General features: G+C 33.6%; 1 protein-coding gene and 2 pseudogenes across 1 annotated transcript; 1 reads left to right on the forward strand and 2 right to left on the reverse strand.

Annotated features, from left to right (window-relative positions):
* Window positions 1–4,883: 4,883 nt before the first annotated feature.
* LOC120212570 lies at window positions 4,884–6,665 on the forward strand (annotated as a pseudogene).
* Window positions 6,666–7,137: 472 nt separating this feature from the next.
* On the reverse strand, window positions 7,138–15,070 carry LOC120212611 (annotated as a pseudogene).
* A 780-nt stretch (window positions 15,071–15,850) lies between these two features.
* LOC120212571 (probable serine/threonine-protein kinase PBL23) lies at window positions 15,851–18,505 on the reverse strand. Its single transcript, XM_039210839.1, has 6 exons — window positions 18,199–18,505; window positions 17,679–17,917; window positions 17,067–17,202; window positions 16,644–16,902; window positions 16,417–16,549; window positions 15,851–16,258 (listed from the first exon to the last, which is right to left on the reverse strand). Exons 1-6 carry the CDS (start codon window positions 18,380–18,382, stop codon window positions 16,040–16,042), a joined length of 1,170 nt encoding a protein of 389 aa, XP_039066770.1. The 5' UTR covers window positions 18,383–18,505; the 3' UTR covers window positions 15,851–16,039.
* Window positions 18,506–18,747: the final 242 nt, after the last annotated feature.

The raw sequence follows: 18,747 nt of genomic DNA on the forward strand, positions 1-18,747 counted from the left end.
GAAGATTGAGTTGAGGAAAGCTCTTTTTTAGTGGGAAAAATCAATTTGGATTGAATTTACCTGTCCTCAATAGATCAGTTAGCACAACTCCAGGTATTGATAGATGAAATGGGCAGGTTCGGTTGATGGAAATTACACCCCAAAATCATTCTGTTCTAAGTTGTCATCTGTTGGTAAGATAGAAAATCCAATCTGGAAAATGGTTTGGTCTAAATGTGCTCCTCCAAAAGTGTCTTGTTTTGTGGAAAACAGTGCATCAAAGGTTGCATGTGATCACAGAGTTGGAAAAGTGAGGCGTCATTTGCAACGATCATGTCCTATATTTCTGCAATAATTACCTGAAATTATTAACCATGTATTGTGTCACTGTGATGTTGTTTGGCAAGTGTGGAAGCGTTAGTGTTCTGTGTGGAATGTTAATATTGTTGTCCCTATGATGTTAAAGATTTACTACAGGTATGGTGTTCACAGAGAATCAGAAAGAAATTTCGAGCTTTATGGCAACTCGGATTTTTCGAGCTGATTTGGAAAATCTGGTTATGTAGAAATGTAAGCAGGTTTAAAGGGAACCCTTTTTCGGTGGATCACATCTGCTACTTAGCTATGGTTCAAATAGGGTTTGGGCTAATTCTTTATGGTTGTCGTTGATTCCTAGCATTCAAGATTTTGTTCGAAGCCCTGAATCTCTTATTATCGATTACTGTTGAAAATTAATTCTAGTGTTGTTAAGTGATTTATTATTTGCTTGTTTTCAATAGATTTTGGTTTAACTGGTATGTTGAAAGCAATAAGGCACTGGAATTAGTTTTCCACAAATTAGGTGGCTGATATCAATGTGGGTTTTGTTTTTAGATTAGATGGGATTTCATTGATGTATGGGTTGGGAAGATTCTTTCTTGTTGTAATGTAAATAGTACATTGTTCTATGCCACTTCAAGATATACTCTTTTTCCTCCATGTTAGGTTTAGAGAGATTTTTTAATGAGGTCCTTGTAGTGGCGTATTTTGTAAAATTTTCTAATACAAAGTACCTTTTTTTTAAAAACAGTATACTAGATTTGTTACACCCATAAGTGTGAAGAAACCAATATATTTATAAAATTTTATTAACAATGATAATTGATGGAGTTGTAAAAAATTATATGTAAATTTATGCATAATATTCGATTCTTAAAAGTGTTATTTTGAGAAGAAAAAATTTGATACAAGGCTTGGTCTCATATTTATTACACACCTAGTCTCATATATGGTAGTCCTTGATAGGAAACTATGAGACGGCTAAGCCCAACTAACCAAGTTTCATATTATTTACACACCTAGTCTCGTATCTAAAAGTTTCAACTCTTTAAGATAGGATTCTTTTAAATATATTTTTTTAAATTGAAGGTTTAATTGTTATCACATTTGTCTTAAATTGTTATTTTATTAAAAGAATCAAAATAAATTATATATTTAACCATTCAACTATTCCAATAGATCCATTTTGACCACCTAACTATTTTTTTAAATCATCACTAAACTTATACTTACTGTTAATTTTTTTTCAAAAGTATCACTTAACTTTCATATTATGCCGATACATATCAATATGACAATTAACGATGGTATCTAAAACTTCTTTTAACTTGCGTATTGATATGAGTTTGATCAAAGTTTAAATTGTCTGTAACAGTTAAAAAATCAACAAGTTTAATATTGAAAATTATGATCGAACTTCTTGCCATGTAAGCAAAAATGTATCATTTTCTAAAAAAAATATATGATGGTTGGTTATAATGTAGTATATGCTCATAATTTTCTTAACCAATTGACAATACACATCATCTTATAGATACAACTGTTCAAACTTAAAATCTCTAAAAAAATGATATTCTCTTTTACCACTAAAGTTAATTAATAAATTCATATTGTACACCTTTTTAAATGTGAAATAAGTTTTGTTCTGTTAAATAATAGATTATGAGTGCTATTGTCCTATGCAATAAAAAAGTATTTTTTTACACCATTTTATCAGTGAATAATTATTGTTAATATCGTAGCCTAAATTTTGTTGACGGTGACATAGTTGTGGGGGATTTAAAGTCAATAATTGTGAGCTATGGATATGAAGTATGGGGTCATCATTGGCTTCGCACATGCCTAGGGCCAGAGAAATGAATGAGCACATGCATATGTGTTTGTACTTCCATCCATGTCCCTTTTGTCTTGTGTTGCCATGCATCATTGTCAATTGGTTACGCGGCACTGTCACTATCCATCGCTTACACTACTATTTCCCATTCACCCAACACGGAAACTCTGGCTAAATTCCCTCTTAATTTTCGTACACGGTGATTTTATTTTTCAGTTACTTAGCTGAAGAAAGATGGTCCTTTGTATCTAAACCAAACCCTAGACCTGTTTGAACCCACACTGTGATTTGTTAGGTTTTCAATTTGATATTGTCCCCCCATCCCACAAATGCTAATTAATACATGAGTGACTCTTCTTATAATGTTGGCTTTCAATATTGTTGTGTCTTTCTGGATCACTTCTAGAAATTATATTTTCACTATAATTTTTTTGTCTATCGAATGTTGTGGTATTCAGAATTCTTTGAAACCTCTGAAATTTCATATCTTTTGAATAGCATGAGACGTGATTTTGAACAAATCCACGTGATCAGCTTAATCTACTACTTGATAGGCAGATCTATTTGATTCTGTCAACTAACAATAGCAATCATCACCCTAGTCATACACAAGCACTAGAGACCTGAATATAATCCATCATTCAGTGCTCGACAAGGTGACTATATCTCTCTCAGGCTTTCCCTCTGTATCTCTCCCCTCTTTAATCCTGTAATTTACCAATTACTATTCTTCATTCAAATCATAAAATATGAACGAGAAGCCCATACAACCCCACTTTCACAGCAACAAGCATATTCCAGCGTGTTGTGTAACTTAAAGGCTAGACTTCGCAGTAAGGCTCCTATCATCTTCTTGAACGATGATGGTTTTGTTAGTCAATTCTTTTCTAATATTTGTTAGAATTGCAAGCAAAGTTCAGAGGTGAATTCTTGTTTGCATCTGTGGTTTTTTCTGATTCATTTCCCTATTTTTACCATTTTTCCTGTAATTTTTTTCCTACAGATTCCGAGATATTTTAAAGTTGCCCCACTCTTTTTGTCTCTGTATATATTTACAAGTATTGGTCCTACATAAGCATAAGTACTGTATATTTCTTAGTTTACAGCTGCATGTTCTGTGTCTGGCATTTATGTATATCCTTGATATCAGTACCTTATGCTGTGTTAATTATTTTGTCAAAAGTGATCACACATTTTCGTAAAAGTTCTTTCTTAATTTTAAAAGATTAAAAATATTATTTATCAAAAATATTCTTTGAGTACTTAACAGATTAAAGATTAGGTACGTATTTTAGGATTTATATAGATTTTATTTTAATTTTAAAATATTATAATTTTATACTAAAGTTTCATTTTGATTTCAATTAAACATTTGAACATTAATCCATTAAAAGTTGGATAACACAATGGTAATATTATTGATATGTGTTAATATGAAAGTTAAAGATTATTATTTTTTATTTCATTTAATCTTATTCTTCATCAAAATTAAAAGTATTTCACTTATTTTTAATCATTATTCTTTAATATTTTATAATTATCTTAGAATTAGTAAACTTGGTTTCATCGTTTTCTACCTTTATTTATTTATATTTCTTCAAAATCTTTTTTAAATTCAAGTTTAATAAATATAAAAAAAATTTCAAAAATAATGACGAATTAAGTCCATGGCCATGCTTAGTAACAATATTTCAATCAATTGGATTAACCTGCATACTTTCATTTAAATCACTCTCAAAATTAATTTTCAAATATGTCATTAGTAAATTTGAACTTTAAAAAAATAATTAATTACTTCACATAATATGATTTTAATGTTTTTATTTGAAAATGAGATGTGATTAAAAGATGGTATTTGTTTATAATTTTTTGTAGTCATTGATAACATACACCTTACAAATGATACTAGAATCCAGAATCTGCAAGAAAAATAATATTCTCTTTTATCATGTAGACCGCTCAGTTAATTCAATTTGATATTGATGTTATACTATATAAATTTGGTCAGTTTATATTAACAGGACACACAAAAAACCCTCAAATTAATTTTGTTACAATGCCTGCAAATTGAAAAAAATGGATTAAATTGGACTTTGTCTACGGTAAAATGACTTGGAAAAGAAGCGTCTTTTGCTTGCTCTTTGAGCTAGAATTGCATGTCTCCTTCCCAGATCAAATAAAAGCTCATATTCACCATTACTGGCCCAAAGAGGTGTTCACAGTAACCAAGTTCTTTTCACGTGCATGAAGCCAATCTGTTCTACTCTCCATCATCATTCACCCAATATTGTTAGCTTAAACTGTGAGCCACATCACTTAAACCCCACATAAGGATTCATGGCTGCTTGTCCACAACAACCCACGCGGTTCGAGCCTTGCAAACCACCATCGTTGTTTAAAAGCTCATATTTCACCATTACTGGCCCCAAAGAGGTGTTCACAGTAACCAAGTTCTTTTCATCTTGCATGAAGCCAATTCTGTTCTACTCTCCATCATCATTCACCCAATATTGTTAGCTTAAACTGTGAGCCACATTCACTTAAAACCCCACATAAGGATTCATGGCTGCTTGTCCCACAACAAACCCACGCGGTTCGAGCCTTGCAAACCACCATCGTTGTTGCTTGGTCCCAGTGTTCTCAACTTGTGTTCTGTCACTTGTGAAGTTGACTACTAAACAACGACCACAAGTTAAATAGAGTAAGTTTGCACAAATGAAAAGTTTACATTACACATTACTGCTGCACTCTATTTATTAGTTCAAACACCCTCTTTCTGTTCCACAAAAACTTTTCTTCTCAAGGTTACTCTTCCTTTTCCACTTCTTCATTAGTGATAAACTTTAAGTTAAATGTACATATTTTGTTCATGTAGTATGTTTTTTCATATGCAGGACAATGGGGCACTTGGGGTACTTTCTTGTAGCTGTATTACTCTCATTCCTCAACTTTGTTCGTGGAACCCTTGGACCATGGATCAACGCTCATGCCACTTTCTATGGAGGTGGTGATGCTTCGGGCACAATGGGTACTTCTCACAATCCAAAATTACCACACACACACATATATATATATTCTTATTGATTCTTGGCATCTTCTGTAGGTGGAGCTTGTGGCTATGGGAACCTAATTAGCCAAGGTTATGGTATTAACACGGCAGCCTTGAGCACTGCCTTGTTCGACAATGGGTTGAGCTGTGGTGCATGCTATGAGCTCAAGTGTGAATGACCCACAATGGTGCGTGCCCGGCTCCATTGTCGTCACCGCCACTAACTTCTGCCCTCCGGGAGGCTGGTGTGACCCTCCTAATCACCACTTCGATCTCTCGCAGCCGATTTTCGAACACATTGCCCAATACAGAGCCGGTATTGTGCCTGTGAGTTACAGAAGGTAAACAAAAGAAAGTAAAGGGTAAACTAAATTTATCACTCAACTATAATCTAACTTTTATTTTGGACACTAAAGTTTAAACCTTTACAATTTAATAACTAAACTTAAAAATTTCATATTTTATATGAGATATTTTATTATTATTACAACATAAAATTAGAATAAAAACAAAATTAAAACCCTAAATCAAACCTCAAAGGCGACACATAAACTCCAAGTCACAACACTTGAACCCAAATAACAAAAAAAAAATCTCAAATTGCAACCCCTAAAATCCAAAATTGCAACACCCAAACCCTGAAACACAAACTCCAAGTCACAACATCCACCCCGCCATCGAAGCTTCGGGATGAATTAGAGATTTTAACGGGTATGACTTAGGATTTGTGATTTGAGGTATAATTTAGAGTTTGAAATGATTTTTTTATTTTAAAATAAATTTGGTATTAAATATTAATAAAATATACAGTATCAATAAAAAATAATATCAGAATAATCCATATCATAGAGTGATCAAAACAGGAGCAATTTGAAAGTTTAGTTATTAAACTGAAAAATTTTAAACTTCAGTGTCCAAAATAAGAGCGGGAAGATAGTTAAGTGATGAAAATTGAATTTACCCGAAATTAAGTTGTTTTTCAGAAAACTTTTCCTGTTTCCACCGACACCCTTGCTTAAACTTCTGTTTTATTTTGTTTTCTCAGGGTGAAGTGTAGGAGAAGTGGGGGTATAAGGTTCACAATCAATGGACATTCCTACTTCAATTTGGTGCTGATCACCAACGTTGGAGGTGCCGGTGATGTTCATTCGGTGGCCATTAAAGGTTCAAAAACCAGATGGCAACAAATGTCCAGGAACTGGGGCCAGAACTGGCAAAGCAATTCTTACCTTAATGGTCAGAGCCTCTCTTTTATTGTCACAACCAGTAATGGTCACACTGTTGTTTCTTTCAACGTTGCTCCTTCCAGTTGGTCCTTTGGACAGACTTACACCGGAGGCCAGTTCGGGACCAAAAAATGACACCCTCCACCTGCTGTATATTATGGTAAAATTATGTCCGAGGAGCACACAATTCATAGTGCTTGTTCTGCATATGTTGTCGGTTGAGATATAGTATATGATATGGCATTTAATTATGATATAGTATAGGTTGTGAGCATTATTAAACATGGGTAAAGATTGATTTTTGAATGGCCCGTGGCTATGGAGTTATAATTATGAGATTCTGCTGTGTATTCATGCCTGGAAATATTACCAGTACATTAAATTATGAGGTTCATTTTTTCTGCTTATGAATGTCTTCTTCTTATTGTCTACTTTTGGACTATTGTTAAAATGTTAAAAAATATGATTCACTAATTTGCTATCATAGAGAGACAAAAAAGAGTTTGGGACGGGTTTTGTTTGGTAAAATGGAAAGAAATTTAGAAGGGTGAGAAATCAGAGTAAAGAAATGGAATGATGATGAATTGTTTTTGTAAAAAGTTTGTGTATCAAGTTTTTTCTTTTGGGTACTGTAATGTGTAGATTTTAGACATCGATTTGTAGTAATTGGAATACAATCCACAAACAAAAATTGCAGAAAAGCACAAACATAATATGCATCGAGTTGTCAACTAATATTCCGCTGCACTAAATCAAACATAAAAACAAACCTAATAATGTATTATAAGTTTAATTTTCTCCTAAGATTACAGAATCACACACATATATGTATGTATATATACCACATGCTTCACTATTATTTTTTTTGATAGGACATGCTTCACTATTATTGTCATTCTGTTACCTGACCAAAAGGGAAAAAGAAGAAAAAAATCAGTAAGCACTTCTTACAGATACTCCCTAAGATCTTGCTGGTTTTCCAGATCCCAAATTACCACCTTTCCATCCATTCCTGAAATATTCATATGGCGGAACAATGAGAAATACTAGTCCAAAACCCCTCAACTGAGATTGATTCCTAGTCCTGAAAGTTAACAGTTTCTAAATAGAAAAAGCAGCGAAACTGACCCGAGGTGCTGAAGCGCTTTGTTTTTGAACCTTTTTGTTTTAGAAGTTCAATACAACTGCAGTTTTAACAAGATGAAGTACAACATTAAGCTACATTCTTTAGAGAGAAGAAAAAAGGAACTTCATTGCATCAATTATCCACCCTATATTCAGAACTAAGTGGTCAAATAAGCAGCCAAGGATTCTTTCGGAGAAAAATCATATTCAATAACAACAAAATGGGCAGGGAAGTACTTGATGCAGTTGTCATGAGCAGCTCCTTGAATCTTAGAAGGTTCAACCGTATCATTGCTTAATCCCTGCCTTTATTGACCGTATAATTTGCCAAATGCTTCAGAAATCTGGAAAGAAATGACAAAATGCAAAGTTCAACCCAAAATTATTCATACGGACCGTTAAATTACCAGTGAGTTCCAGAGATAGAAATGAAGTCTATCAACAATTGACACCTCCATTCTCTTGAAGCTATAAAAATGTTTCAAATAATGGAATCCAATCGTCTCTCCATTCCCTAACTACTACAACACCACCCAGCCTTTGTATTTAATTAACTTCAGTATACAGTAGTCATGGAAGTAATCATTCAACCTTTTCGCCATCATTTTCCACAAGTTCTGTAACACCCTTCCCTTCCTTCCATGACTGAAAGAAATGAAAAGGTAAAATTAAAATAATTTGGCTCCAATCCAAGGCTTAAAACTTTCCCCGCATTCTTGGGAGGACGAGGCACCTTTAGGACAAAACAGTACTTGCAGTGAGCTTCATTTTCTTATTTCAGTGCCAGGAAACAACAGTTTCTGACAAAATAAGAATGAAACACCTATATTGGGGTTTGAGGAATAACTAAAGACATAGCTGGGTTAATGCAGTGGTAAATAATGCTCAAATGATATTTAATTCATGTAGACTTCAAGAAATGGTGTCCGTCAATGATTTTATTACATATCAAGCATTCCACGATTCACTCAAGTGAGTAGACAACCTGCTGAGCTTATTACCCAAAGGAAGCCCTATCAAAAAAATTATTTCCTTAAATAAACACACCTGGAAGCAATCTGTTTGTTCTCAGAAACATCTGCCTTGCCCCTTTCCCCGGCCTCACCCATAAAAGCCACACTTACAGAATCATAATGGTTAATAGTCTTATGATATAATGAAGCAAGTATAGAAAATTACAATGACAATGAATCTTATATACCATAATCCTGATTTATCTGCTGCAAAAACCATTGGATTGCAATCGAATCCCACACCTATGACCATTTTCTCAGAAACAAAGAGGACCTGATGGAAAATTATGAGATTGCATAAAAATCAAGATTAAAAATAATATTTATGATTAAGCGCAAAATAGAGGGAAACAAGAGCAGTTAACAAGAGTGAACGCTGACCCACATCACGAAGTGGCAAATAACGGAATGCAACATTCTGGGCCAATGGAGAAGGACCAATATCATCAACAAAGTAAATCATAGAATTATGACCTGTAAATAGATAAATAGAGGTTAAGGAAATTTACAAGCAGCTCTAAGACACAAAATAAATGTTCCTCTAAAAGGGCTGGGGGAGATTGATGAAGTTGTATTAAAATATAGGCACAACCAACTTAGTTTAGAGGTTCATGCAATGGCGGTTATTGACCAACCAAAAATTAAATGTAAAGTTGGATTACTTCCCAACAAAATTTCCCTAAACTAGAAACTAAACAAACAATTAACCAAGTCAAAATGCAAAATTGGTTGTTTAAGAGGATAAGGGGACAAACATTTTCTCTTAGTTAATAAATATCAAGCCACAAACTTTATCTTTGGAAATGAAAATTAGATAGAAATATTTCTTACCTACATAAGCCAAAGTATTTCCACTTGGTGACCAGTTCACCCCAAATGCCCATGATGATGACAGATCAAGCTGAAGTATTTGCTGTTGAGTAAGTGTCGAGGAAGAAAAAGAAAATGTTAGTTCTTCTTTGCATTGAAAAAAGGTTAACGAAACTGCAGAACCCTGAGCTCAACTAAAATAAATAAATAAATAAATAAGAATTTAGCAAGTCAATTAAGCAAATATAAAGTAGTCAATATAAATATTCATGGGTCCATCTGAGGCATGAACAATTTGGGTAATTAACTGATTTAACTCCACATTTCAAGAAACTCACATACATAAAAAACAATTCAGCATTCTTCCTTTAAGTTAAACACTTGGACCAATTGATTAAACAAAATATAGAAGTTATCCTTCCATGCCTCTACTATTTTTGACGCAATGGAAATTATTAAGAATTAACTTCAACATGCCGATTAACCCCTCAAATGAAAACTAATTGCAATTCCAATGTCCAACTTGTTCTGCCTTTTCAGGATATCAATGTTCCTATAGTCTTATAAAAACTATAATTTTTAAAACAAGAGCACCTTAGGATACAACAATGTGTGGCTGTATAGCATAATTTAAGATTATATTTGTTGCTACTAATGAAAATTTTGACATCATACAGACTTTACCAAGATTAACTTTGTCACTAGATGAATGTTTTGCAACATTTTGCATTATTACAAGGTTTATAAAAATATCATTCCCTGGGCAAAGAGAAGACCCACTAGAGAATACAGAATTGCAAAAGAAAAAACCTATATGGCTGTACTGGCATGATGTTTCCTTTCTAATTGGAATTGGAATTTTGACAATTGAAAACCATAAAATAAGGTTGCTTTCCAAGGAAATTACCTTGTCATTCTGTAAACTAATATGTTATAAAACTAAAAAAATCTATTAAAAAAATGTAAAATTCAGATCATTCATCAATGAGTGCTATCCAGTTTCAAGTTCAATACATTTATGTCCCAAAAAAATAGATTGCACATGGAATTGCGCCTCCTAATCACTAGAGGTTCAAATGACTATAGATGATTTTCCCTTTCAGCAATTGGCAGATAATTGCACAATTTTTCAATTTGGTGCATCACTAACATGGAAATAAGAAAAATTTTAGCCTATTACCCATATTCATCTTTCAAGATTTTATTAGGCTAAATTATTGGTAGAGTTTACAACAACAGTAAACGTGGAAATATGGATTAACAAATAAAAGTCGCAACACTTTTTCCTCCATATCAATGCATCCATTAAATATTTACAGCTAAAGAGGGGGCATGAATAGTACCTCTCCAAACTTTGGATCTGAAGAAGAGCCTGTTTTTGATTCCCTGGGAAATTTGAGAAGGAAACATTATGCCAATGTGCCCAAACAGTAATAATGCTAGCCTCCAGACGACAGTGTTTGACATACCTTGTATCAACACCTTTGATAAATGTAGAAAATACTCGACATTTACCATCTGTGGATGTTGTAGCAAGTAGAATCTGTACCAAAATAATTTCAATATAGACAAGATTTGCTGTCTCTTCCAAAATATAGATCATATACCAGTTAATGAAAAGAATAAGAGATGAATTCAAAGCATCTAAAACAAATTTCCAAATGGAATATGTATGACGCTATGATGTTCTGCAGGTGAAGACAAATACAACTCTTAAAATATGACAACTAGCATGTCCATTTTTACTTGAAAGATTTCCCCAAAAATGTTTATGCTCACCCATTTATAGCTATAGTCTGATGTAGAGTTAATGTGCTAGAAAGAGATGGTTTTGGGATGGGGCTTTTTAACCATTGAATATTAAGCTAATGTGCTCATGTCAAACTGTGAGATTTCAAGGAAAGAGAGGTTTTCTCTTTATTTTCTTATTCAGAACAAAAAAAAATACAACCTGTTAAAATAAGATGTGTTACAAACTAGAGTCCTACTAGGTTTCTTTTCTTCCTTAACTATTATCTACTAAATGTGTATCTCGGCTGCTTTCTACACAAACATCTTTAGCTTTTTTAAATTCTTCACCCCTTAAATTTTTCTTCTCAATGTAATACAGTCAAATTATACCACTTAATACATGAAGATGGATGAATCCTATCATAAGACAATTTTCCACATCATAGAATAAAGTTAAATAAAAAAGCCACCATATAACTACACCAAGAATTGAAAGGAAAAAAAAAAACTTATCCAAATGCAGTAAAGTGGGAAACGCGCACATTATTAGGATGCCAAGCAACACCTGTGACAGAGGAATTATGTTTTTTCCTGATTACTTTGCTTGCCCACCTACAAACAGCAAAGCAGACGAGCATATAGCATCAATTGTAGATAAAAAAATGAGCAGAAAAGAGAGCATCTCGATGTTTGGAATTCACCCACAGATGAAGACAATGGATTGATGCGTGTATGTATGTATGTATGCATGTACAATTGTACATAATTATATACAAACCAAGTTCGGGGATATTAAGAGAAAGGAGAGGCGACAATTGAAATGTAGCAACATATTACCAGTTATTATCTCCCTCTAATAGCATATGCACACAGTTTTAGCACCGCTTCCAACAGCAAACTGTTTTCTGGAAGTAAATGACAGGAAGAAATGAATGGTTAGAACTTTGTAAAGTTGCTCAAATAAAGGATCTACAGTTGCCAGCGGTATTCCTAAAACGGACCTCAACAGTCATAAGAACATGGACATGTAAGAATTATCAAAATAGGAGCACAAAGACGAATGCTGTTGACTTCGTAAGGAATTTTTTTCTTATCAAATAATCCAACTGATAATCTGAAGTCGTATTCCACAACATAATTTATATTTTCATTAGTCAAATGTTATTTTATTTTATAAGCTTAAGCAGAATCATCAGTGAATAAGCTGCTAGAACAATGAACCCTAAAGTAATATGCATGTACCAAATTGTAAAAAAATGGTGTCATCTTGGTTTTAAAAGGCGCAAGGCGCACCTAGGCACAAAAGGTCCCTGGAGCCTAGGCACAAGGCGCAGGCCTTTTGTAGGCGAGGCGCACTTTTATACTAAAAACCCTATAAATTAGTTACGGAACATATTTTATACTTAAAACAATATTATAAACATATCTGTGCTAAAAAGTTTATAAATTAATTGTATGAGTATATTTATACTCATTACCCACCGATTAACTCCTAAAATACTTGTCTACAATGTATTGATATACTTAAAGTTTTTAAATTTTAAAACTATTATTTTATTTATTTTTATAAAAATATTTTAATCCCCTTTCACCAAAATCTACACTATTTGATTTATACTTAATGTTTTTAATATTTAACTATTATTTCATTTATTTTTAAATGATACAAATTTATTTTATTATCAATTTAAATTTTGTAATTATTATAAAAAAATAATTTTGATATTTTATAAAATTTATTAAGTAATTAGTATTTAATTTAATATTTTATTGTTTTAAAAATTAAAATTAATTATGTATTATTAAATAACTAATTTCTAAAAAAACATATACTTTGGGTTAAAAGCAGACAAAGGGTGGAAGAAGTTATAATGGTTTGTTATAAATAAAATAAACATAAGAGTTGGACTAGAAATTTGGGCTTATTAATAGGCCAAATATTAGGGTTAAGAAATGAGAAAATGTGAAAAGAAAGAGTTTCTAGTCTTCTTCAGTCGTCCTCTTCCTTTCTTACTACTGCAATTTTTTTTTATCTTCTTCTTCTTCTTTAATCTGTTCTACTTCCTATTAATATCTTTTAAAAAAAATCGAAAGGCGCAAAGGCGTTGCACCTGACGCCTAAAGCCCAGAGGTGCGCGCCTCTAGTATCTCGCCACGCCTCATCCTAGGCGGGCACCATCTTCAATGCCTGGCTGCACCTCACGCCTAGAAGCGCCTCTTTTAAAACCAAGGGTGACATGCTTTGTTCTTAGTAACTGTGGGAAAGAAGGGAAAAACCCGAATAAATAGACCCAAGAAAGTTCCAATCTGTGTATTAAGCTAATTTATTGCACAGTACAAAGAAGTGAAGAATGACTAATAATGTCAGGTGAAATTATGTTTATGTACCTTTGGGGCTCCACTGAACACAAAGTGCAGCACGATTGAGCCTAAGAATGACAAGAGTTGGTACCCACTCTGGTCCTTCTTGGTTCCAAACATATCTTCAAATGGGATCACAAATCTCAGAAGACAAAGAACACAATAACAGAGCTACAGAGAAATGAAAAAAGAAATGAAAAAAAAGACAAACACGAGGATCATGTAGGCACTGTTCATGTGTTCGTCCAGGCACAGGGAAAGAGAAAGAGGATGGTCCAAGCTCCAAAATTTTCATTTGCACGTGTTTGTGTGTTTCATGAATGTAGTCACTTCAACACCTAGATAAATTTTTATTTTCTAAGAAAATTCAGTAACCAAACATGAAGCTAGATAGAATTTCCTTTCAAATGAAAAAAGAAGACTAAGCACGCTTATTGTTTTCAACATGAAGAGAGTGGATTCTTTGTAAGATTTTAGACTGAAGAGCTTCTCATGGTTTAGTATGGTTCTCAACAGGAAAGCTTTAGTTTAAAGTCTTTCCATTTTAACTTAGTGTTTCTTGTCTACTAACTTGTTCAAGGCATATCCAACAATTTTAGCATATGCATATGTCAAGAATTCAAAAGTATTATTGAATATCAGTACAATTTAGGATTCTTAATCCTGATTTTCATGCACTGAATATTTCATGTTCAGTTAAAGGCAAAACTGGTATAAACGTGGGCTGATAACATACCATAAGTTGAAATCCAAATCTCAATCAGTATGCCATACTGCAGCATTACTTCTATTTACTTAGTAAGTACTCAGATTTCAGACAAGAACAGGCATATCATCTTGTATTTTCCATTTCAAAAAGTATTTTTATTCTTCACCCAAAAGTGGTTTCAGCCTAGGTTCTAGCCATATTCAATGTGAAATTTAAGAGGTGTCACAAAAGTACCACGTAACATAATTTCAAAGAACTTCCAGAGATGAGTTCATACATCTGCATATATAATTGGAGTATATCATATCTTAGTGGTTTATAGGGAAAATTTTGAATAAAGTACCTTCTGAAGAACATGAAGTTTCTCCCACTTGTCTTGCAGCAATTTGTAAATGTGAACCTCATTATTATTTGGGCAAAATGCTATCACTGCAGGCAGGAAAAACACAAATTAAATATGCAGAAAAAGAATTCACAGAAAACATAATCTTCAGCAATTTAGAATAATAAGGACCAAATCTTTAGTTCTAAAACATATATTAATATAAACTTTAAAAGAAGAAGAAAAATAAAACGGATCCATGTAGGACGAGAAACTAAAATGTAAAGAAACAGTAAAATCGAACCATTAATTTCATTTTCCAGCTCAATTTTACATTTTAATGACAAATATAACATCACAACAAACTTAAACGCAAAAATGAAATTATTTTCTTTTTATGTCCTACACGTTCACAGCAACCAAACAAAACATAAAGATGAAGAGAAGGAACGGAATTTCGAAATTAATAAAAAGCATAAGAAGTTACTGGTTTGATCGGGACTCCAAGCATGGCAAGTGATGCACTGAGCGAACTGGTGAACGGCGACGGCCGCCATTTTTTAGCAGATGAAAATGTGATATATTGATTGAGATGAGAATGCGACGGAGAGAGATCTCTGGAGAAGAGAAAGAACTATGAAGCGATCTCAACATCTGTTCAACTTCTCCGTTAACAAAGGGGAAAATCTTGAGGGATACCCATAGATTCGGGTTCAATCGCATCGGGTTTGGTTTTTTTAGGTTGGTAATTTTTTTTGAATGTGAAATCCACCTTTGAGTATCCTATTAAAGTAAAATATAGGATAAATGAGACCTCTAAATTTTTTATTTTTTAAAAATCATGTTTAATATCTAATTTTTATTTCATTTTAATATTTCATTGTTAAAAACTTTAGGTATTTAATTTTTATTTCATTTTAGTACTCATTGTTGAAAACTTAACGTGTTTAATACTTAAAATATTAACTTTGGTATATTTTAGTACATAAATTTAAAAATTGTCAAAACTTAAAGTTAAATTTTGAATAATATATTAAAATAAAACAAAAAATAAACTTTAAATATGATTTTGAATTAAAACATAATTATGAAAACATATCAAAACTGATAATTTAAATACTAAATGCATAATTTACCCTAAAATGTATATCCCTTAAAATCTTGTTCTGCATGGTATGCAAACATTTATAACTTTGAGTTAATCTGATTTTGTATACCGTATAATTGAATTTGTCTTAAATATATATTTTTCTATGTATCTTGATATACATGGCATACATTTGATCGTATATCATATTGCACTTATACCTTTCATGTTATATGCATTGCGTATATCATATTAGACTTATACATTTGATCGGTATACGATTCCAATCTCATATTCCGATTAAGAGCTAATAATATTCCAGCAGTCTCGACCTTTTCATCCAGAAGTAGTTGTCTGAGAGCTACAACTCTAAGTTCAGCTAAGGGCATTGGCCTTTTGGTTTTGATTATTCTAGATAAACCTACTTCGCGGAATGGATCGAGAGAGCGAGGAAACTTTGCAGTAATGGAAAGCTTCAGCTGCTACCAACCTTCGCCGCTGAGCAGTGAGTTTTCACCAGTGGAACCAGTGACTGCACAACATCCGCCATTAATGGTCTATAGTCAGCTTCTGGTTGCACACACATTGCAGCAATGGCTGCAACCTGAATAACTTCTTTCATCGAGTATTGACCTTCCAGTGCCGGATCCATTATCCCGACAACCTTTTCCCTATCTGTTAACTGTGGTAAAGCCTGCGCCACGAACAAGAGACAAAAACTTGAAGAATGGCAACCGAAGCAGATGCAAGGATTTACTATTAAAAGACATAACTAGAAGGGGGGGAAAAGATGAAACAATAACGAGATTGAACAGGATTTAGATCAAGAAAAAAAAAAGAAATGAAACTCACCCATGATACAAGAACAGCTTCCCCTGGAGGTCTCTTCAAATCAACCGGTACTCGGCTTGTAAGCAACTCCAAAAGAACAACACCATAACTATACACATCCGATTTCGTAGTTAGATGTCCAGTTAAAGCATATCTGCACATCGCGGCAACCGAACCCAAAGTCAAATGGGGCAGTTATAATTTGATAACAAAACTGTTTAACTTAGCAATTGTTTGTTATTTCATACTCAGGAGCAACATATCCCTGGGTGCCCAATACTCGAGTTGAAACATGTCCACCAGCTTTGTCTGATCCAAGCTTGGCTAATCCAAAATCAGAAACTTTGGCATGAAAATTTTTGTCCAAAAGGATGTTACTGCTCTTAAAATCTCTGTGAATCACTGGAGGGCTAACATGTTCATGTAGATATTCCAATCCCTTAGCAGCTTCCAGAGCTATTCTCAACCGGGTTTCCCAGTCCAGTTTTAAGTGTATATTGTTAGAACCTGCAGCATGAAACCAGTAAATCAGTTGCTGTGCATACCGTTCTCCTACATCAATCCCTGGTTCAGTATTCTCAATGATAAATTTTGGTTCAAATAACTAATAAGCTCAATTAACAGCTTATGCACATCAAAATTTTAACAAGCAAAGGTTGCTGCTTACTTACCACTAATGGGATACAGATGTTCCTGCAGACCACCATTCGCCATAAACTCATAAACAAGCAATTTACGACTACTATCTGAGCAATAACCAATCAAAGCCAGCAAATATGGAGAACGTAGCCGTCTCAACAGCTCCACCTACAATCAGGTAGGATCAATCAATCAATATAAACTCGCCCTAAAAATTGCATCCCTAATCTAAACTAGTTAACCAGAAGTAAAAGGAAAGTTAATGCAAAGGAGATCACATCTTTTCCAACTCTTATTATACATTTTTTTCCAGCAGAAATGTAAAGAATGTGGTAAACAGAATCATGTATCGATGATTGGTTAGCACGGGCATGGCCACTGGCGAATGCACATTCAGGTCAGGGTGGGCACGTGCCCACCCTGAAATTTCCTGGGTTTCGAATTTTCTTCTTTAAAACTTGAAGTTTTCTTCATTAATATATGTATGCCCACGCTGAAATTTTATCGTATAAAAAAATTATATTATTAATAAATGTGTGCCCACTCCCAAAAAAATTTCTAGATCTACCACTGGGAATGGCACATTTGAAATACAGATATCAAAATCTTGGAAAAGAGACATCAAAATGATATTCATAGTGGACCTCCATTTCAAATTCTTCTTCCCCTTGCTTTCCTTCTTGATCCATTAACTTGACCGCAACTTTCCTGCCATTACTAAGCACTCCCCTGTATACAGACCCAAATCCACCATGGCCAACCACATTAGACTTGCTGAAGCCACCAGTAGCCGAATGTAACTGCTTAAAAGTAAAGACATGAAGCCCGTCATCCATAGCAACTTCAAGATCGGCATTGCAAATTTTGTCCTTAGAATCAACTCCTTCAGAGGCAAAAGCCCAACAATTCATCAAGTTATGTAAAAGGCAACATAAGGAACTAATTCATACAAAAGCAACAATTTTCAAATTTTTTTATGATTACTTATACTTTGTCCCTTACTTCAATCCATCCAGAGATCATAATCTCAAGTCCCAAACACCCAAAACAGATATTGTCAAAAGCGTATAATCAACTTACCAAATCATAAGAAACTGAACAAGATGAATGAAATAGATAAACATATTATGCAGTCATGGGATCAGTGAGCAAAGGAACACTTACTAGTGGAGTGGGATTTGGAGCGCTTAGAGAGGACCTTGTTACGAATGTAGCAATAGTAGCTAAAAGCCACTAAAAGCGAAGCAACAGCCACTGAAGCAAGCACTATAATGATTACCAATGCAATGCGCTCTTGTCTCCGGTAATACGAATGCGAATACTCATGCTCTTCCCCTCCTTTCTCCATTTTTGCTTTTCCTCTTTCCTTCGGAACCCTAGCTTGCCACCGACTTTAAGACAAATGTCCCGGTTTTTTTTTTTTTTTTTGAACTCGGAGAGTCTCCTTTCTCTCGCCTTTCTTCGGGTTGTGTTAGACTCGGTGAGTTTACTGTTTTCATCTTTTCTGACAGGCGCGCACGCAAAGATACTTTACTTTTTAGTGCTTTGTGTTCTGGGAATTTTCATTTTGTGCCTCGACTTAATAATAGTTTTCAATATACATCATCCATAAGGGAATCATGTAAAATAGTATATACATTCGTAATAATCATAAACAAAACATAAAGATAAGCTATTAGTGACAACTTAATGAGTATAAACGTGAATAATTGA

This window comes from Hibiscus syriacus, unplaced genomic scaffold, assembly GCF_006381635.1.
Source record: "Hibiscus syriacus cultivar Baekdansim isolate YM2019G1 unplaced genomic scaffold, ASM638163v2 tig00110013_pilon, whole genome shotgun sequence".
NCBI lineage: Eukaryota > Viridiplantae > Streptophyta > Magnoliopsida > Malvales > Malvaceae > Hibiscus > Hibiscus syriacus.

What these genes read in the sequence shown, in the direction of transcription:
- LOC120212571 (XM_039210839.1), bottom strand. Translation starts at nt 18,382, where the DNA reads ATGGAGAAAGGAGGGGAAGAGCATGAGTATTCGCATTCGTATTACCGG. An exon ending in CAGGGATATGTTGCTCCTGA is followed by an intron (nt 16,550 to 16,643) that starts GTATGAAATAAC and finishes CGCGATGTGCAG; the next exon opens with ATATGCTTTAACTGGACATC. An exon ending in AAGCTGTTCTTGTATCATGG is followed by an intron (nt 16,259 to 16,416) that starts GTGAGTTTCATT and finishes TTCGTGGCGCAG; the next exon opens with GCTTTACCACAGTTAACAGA.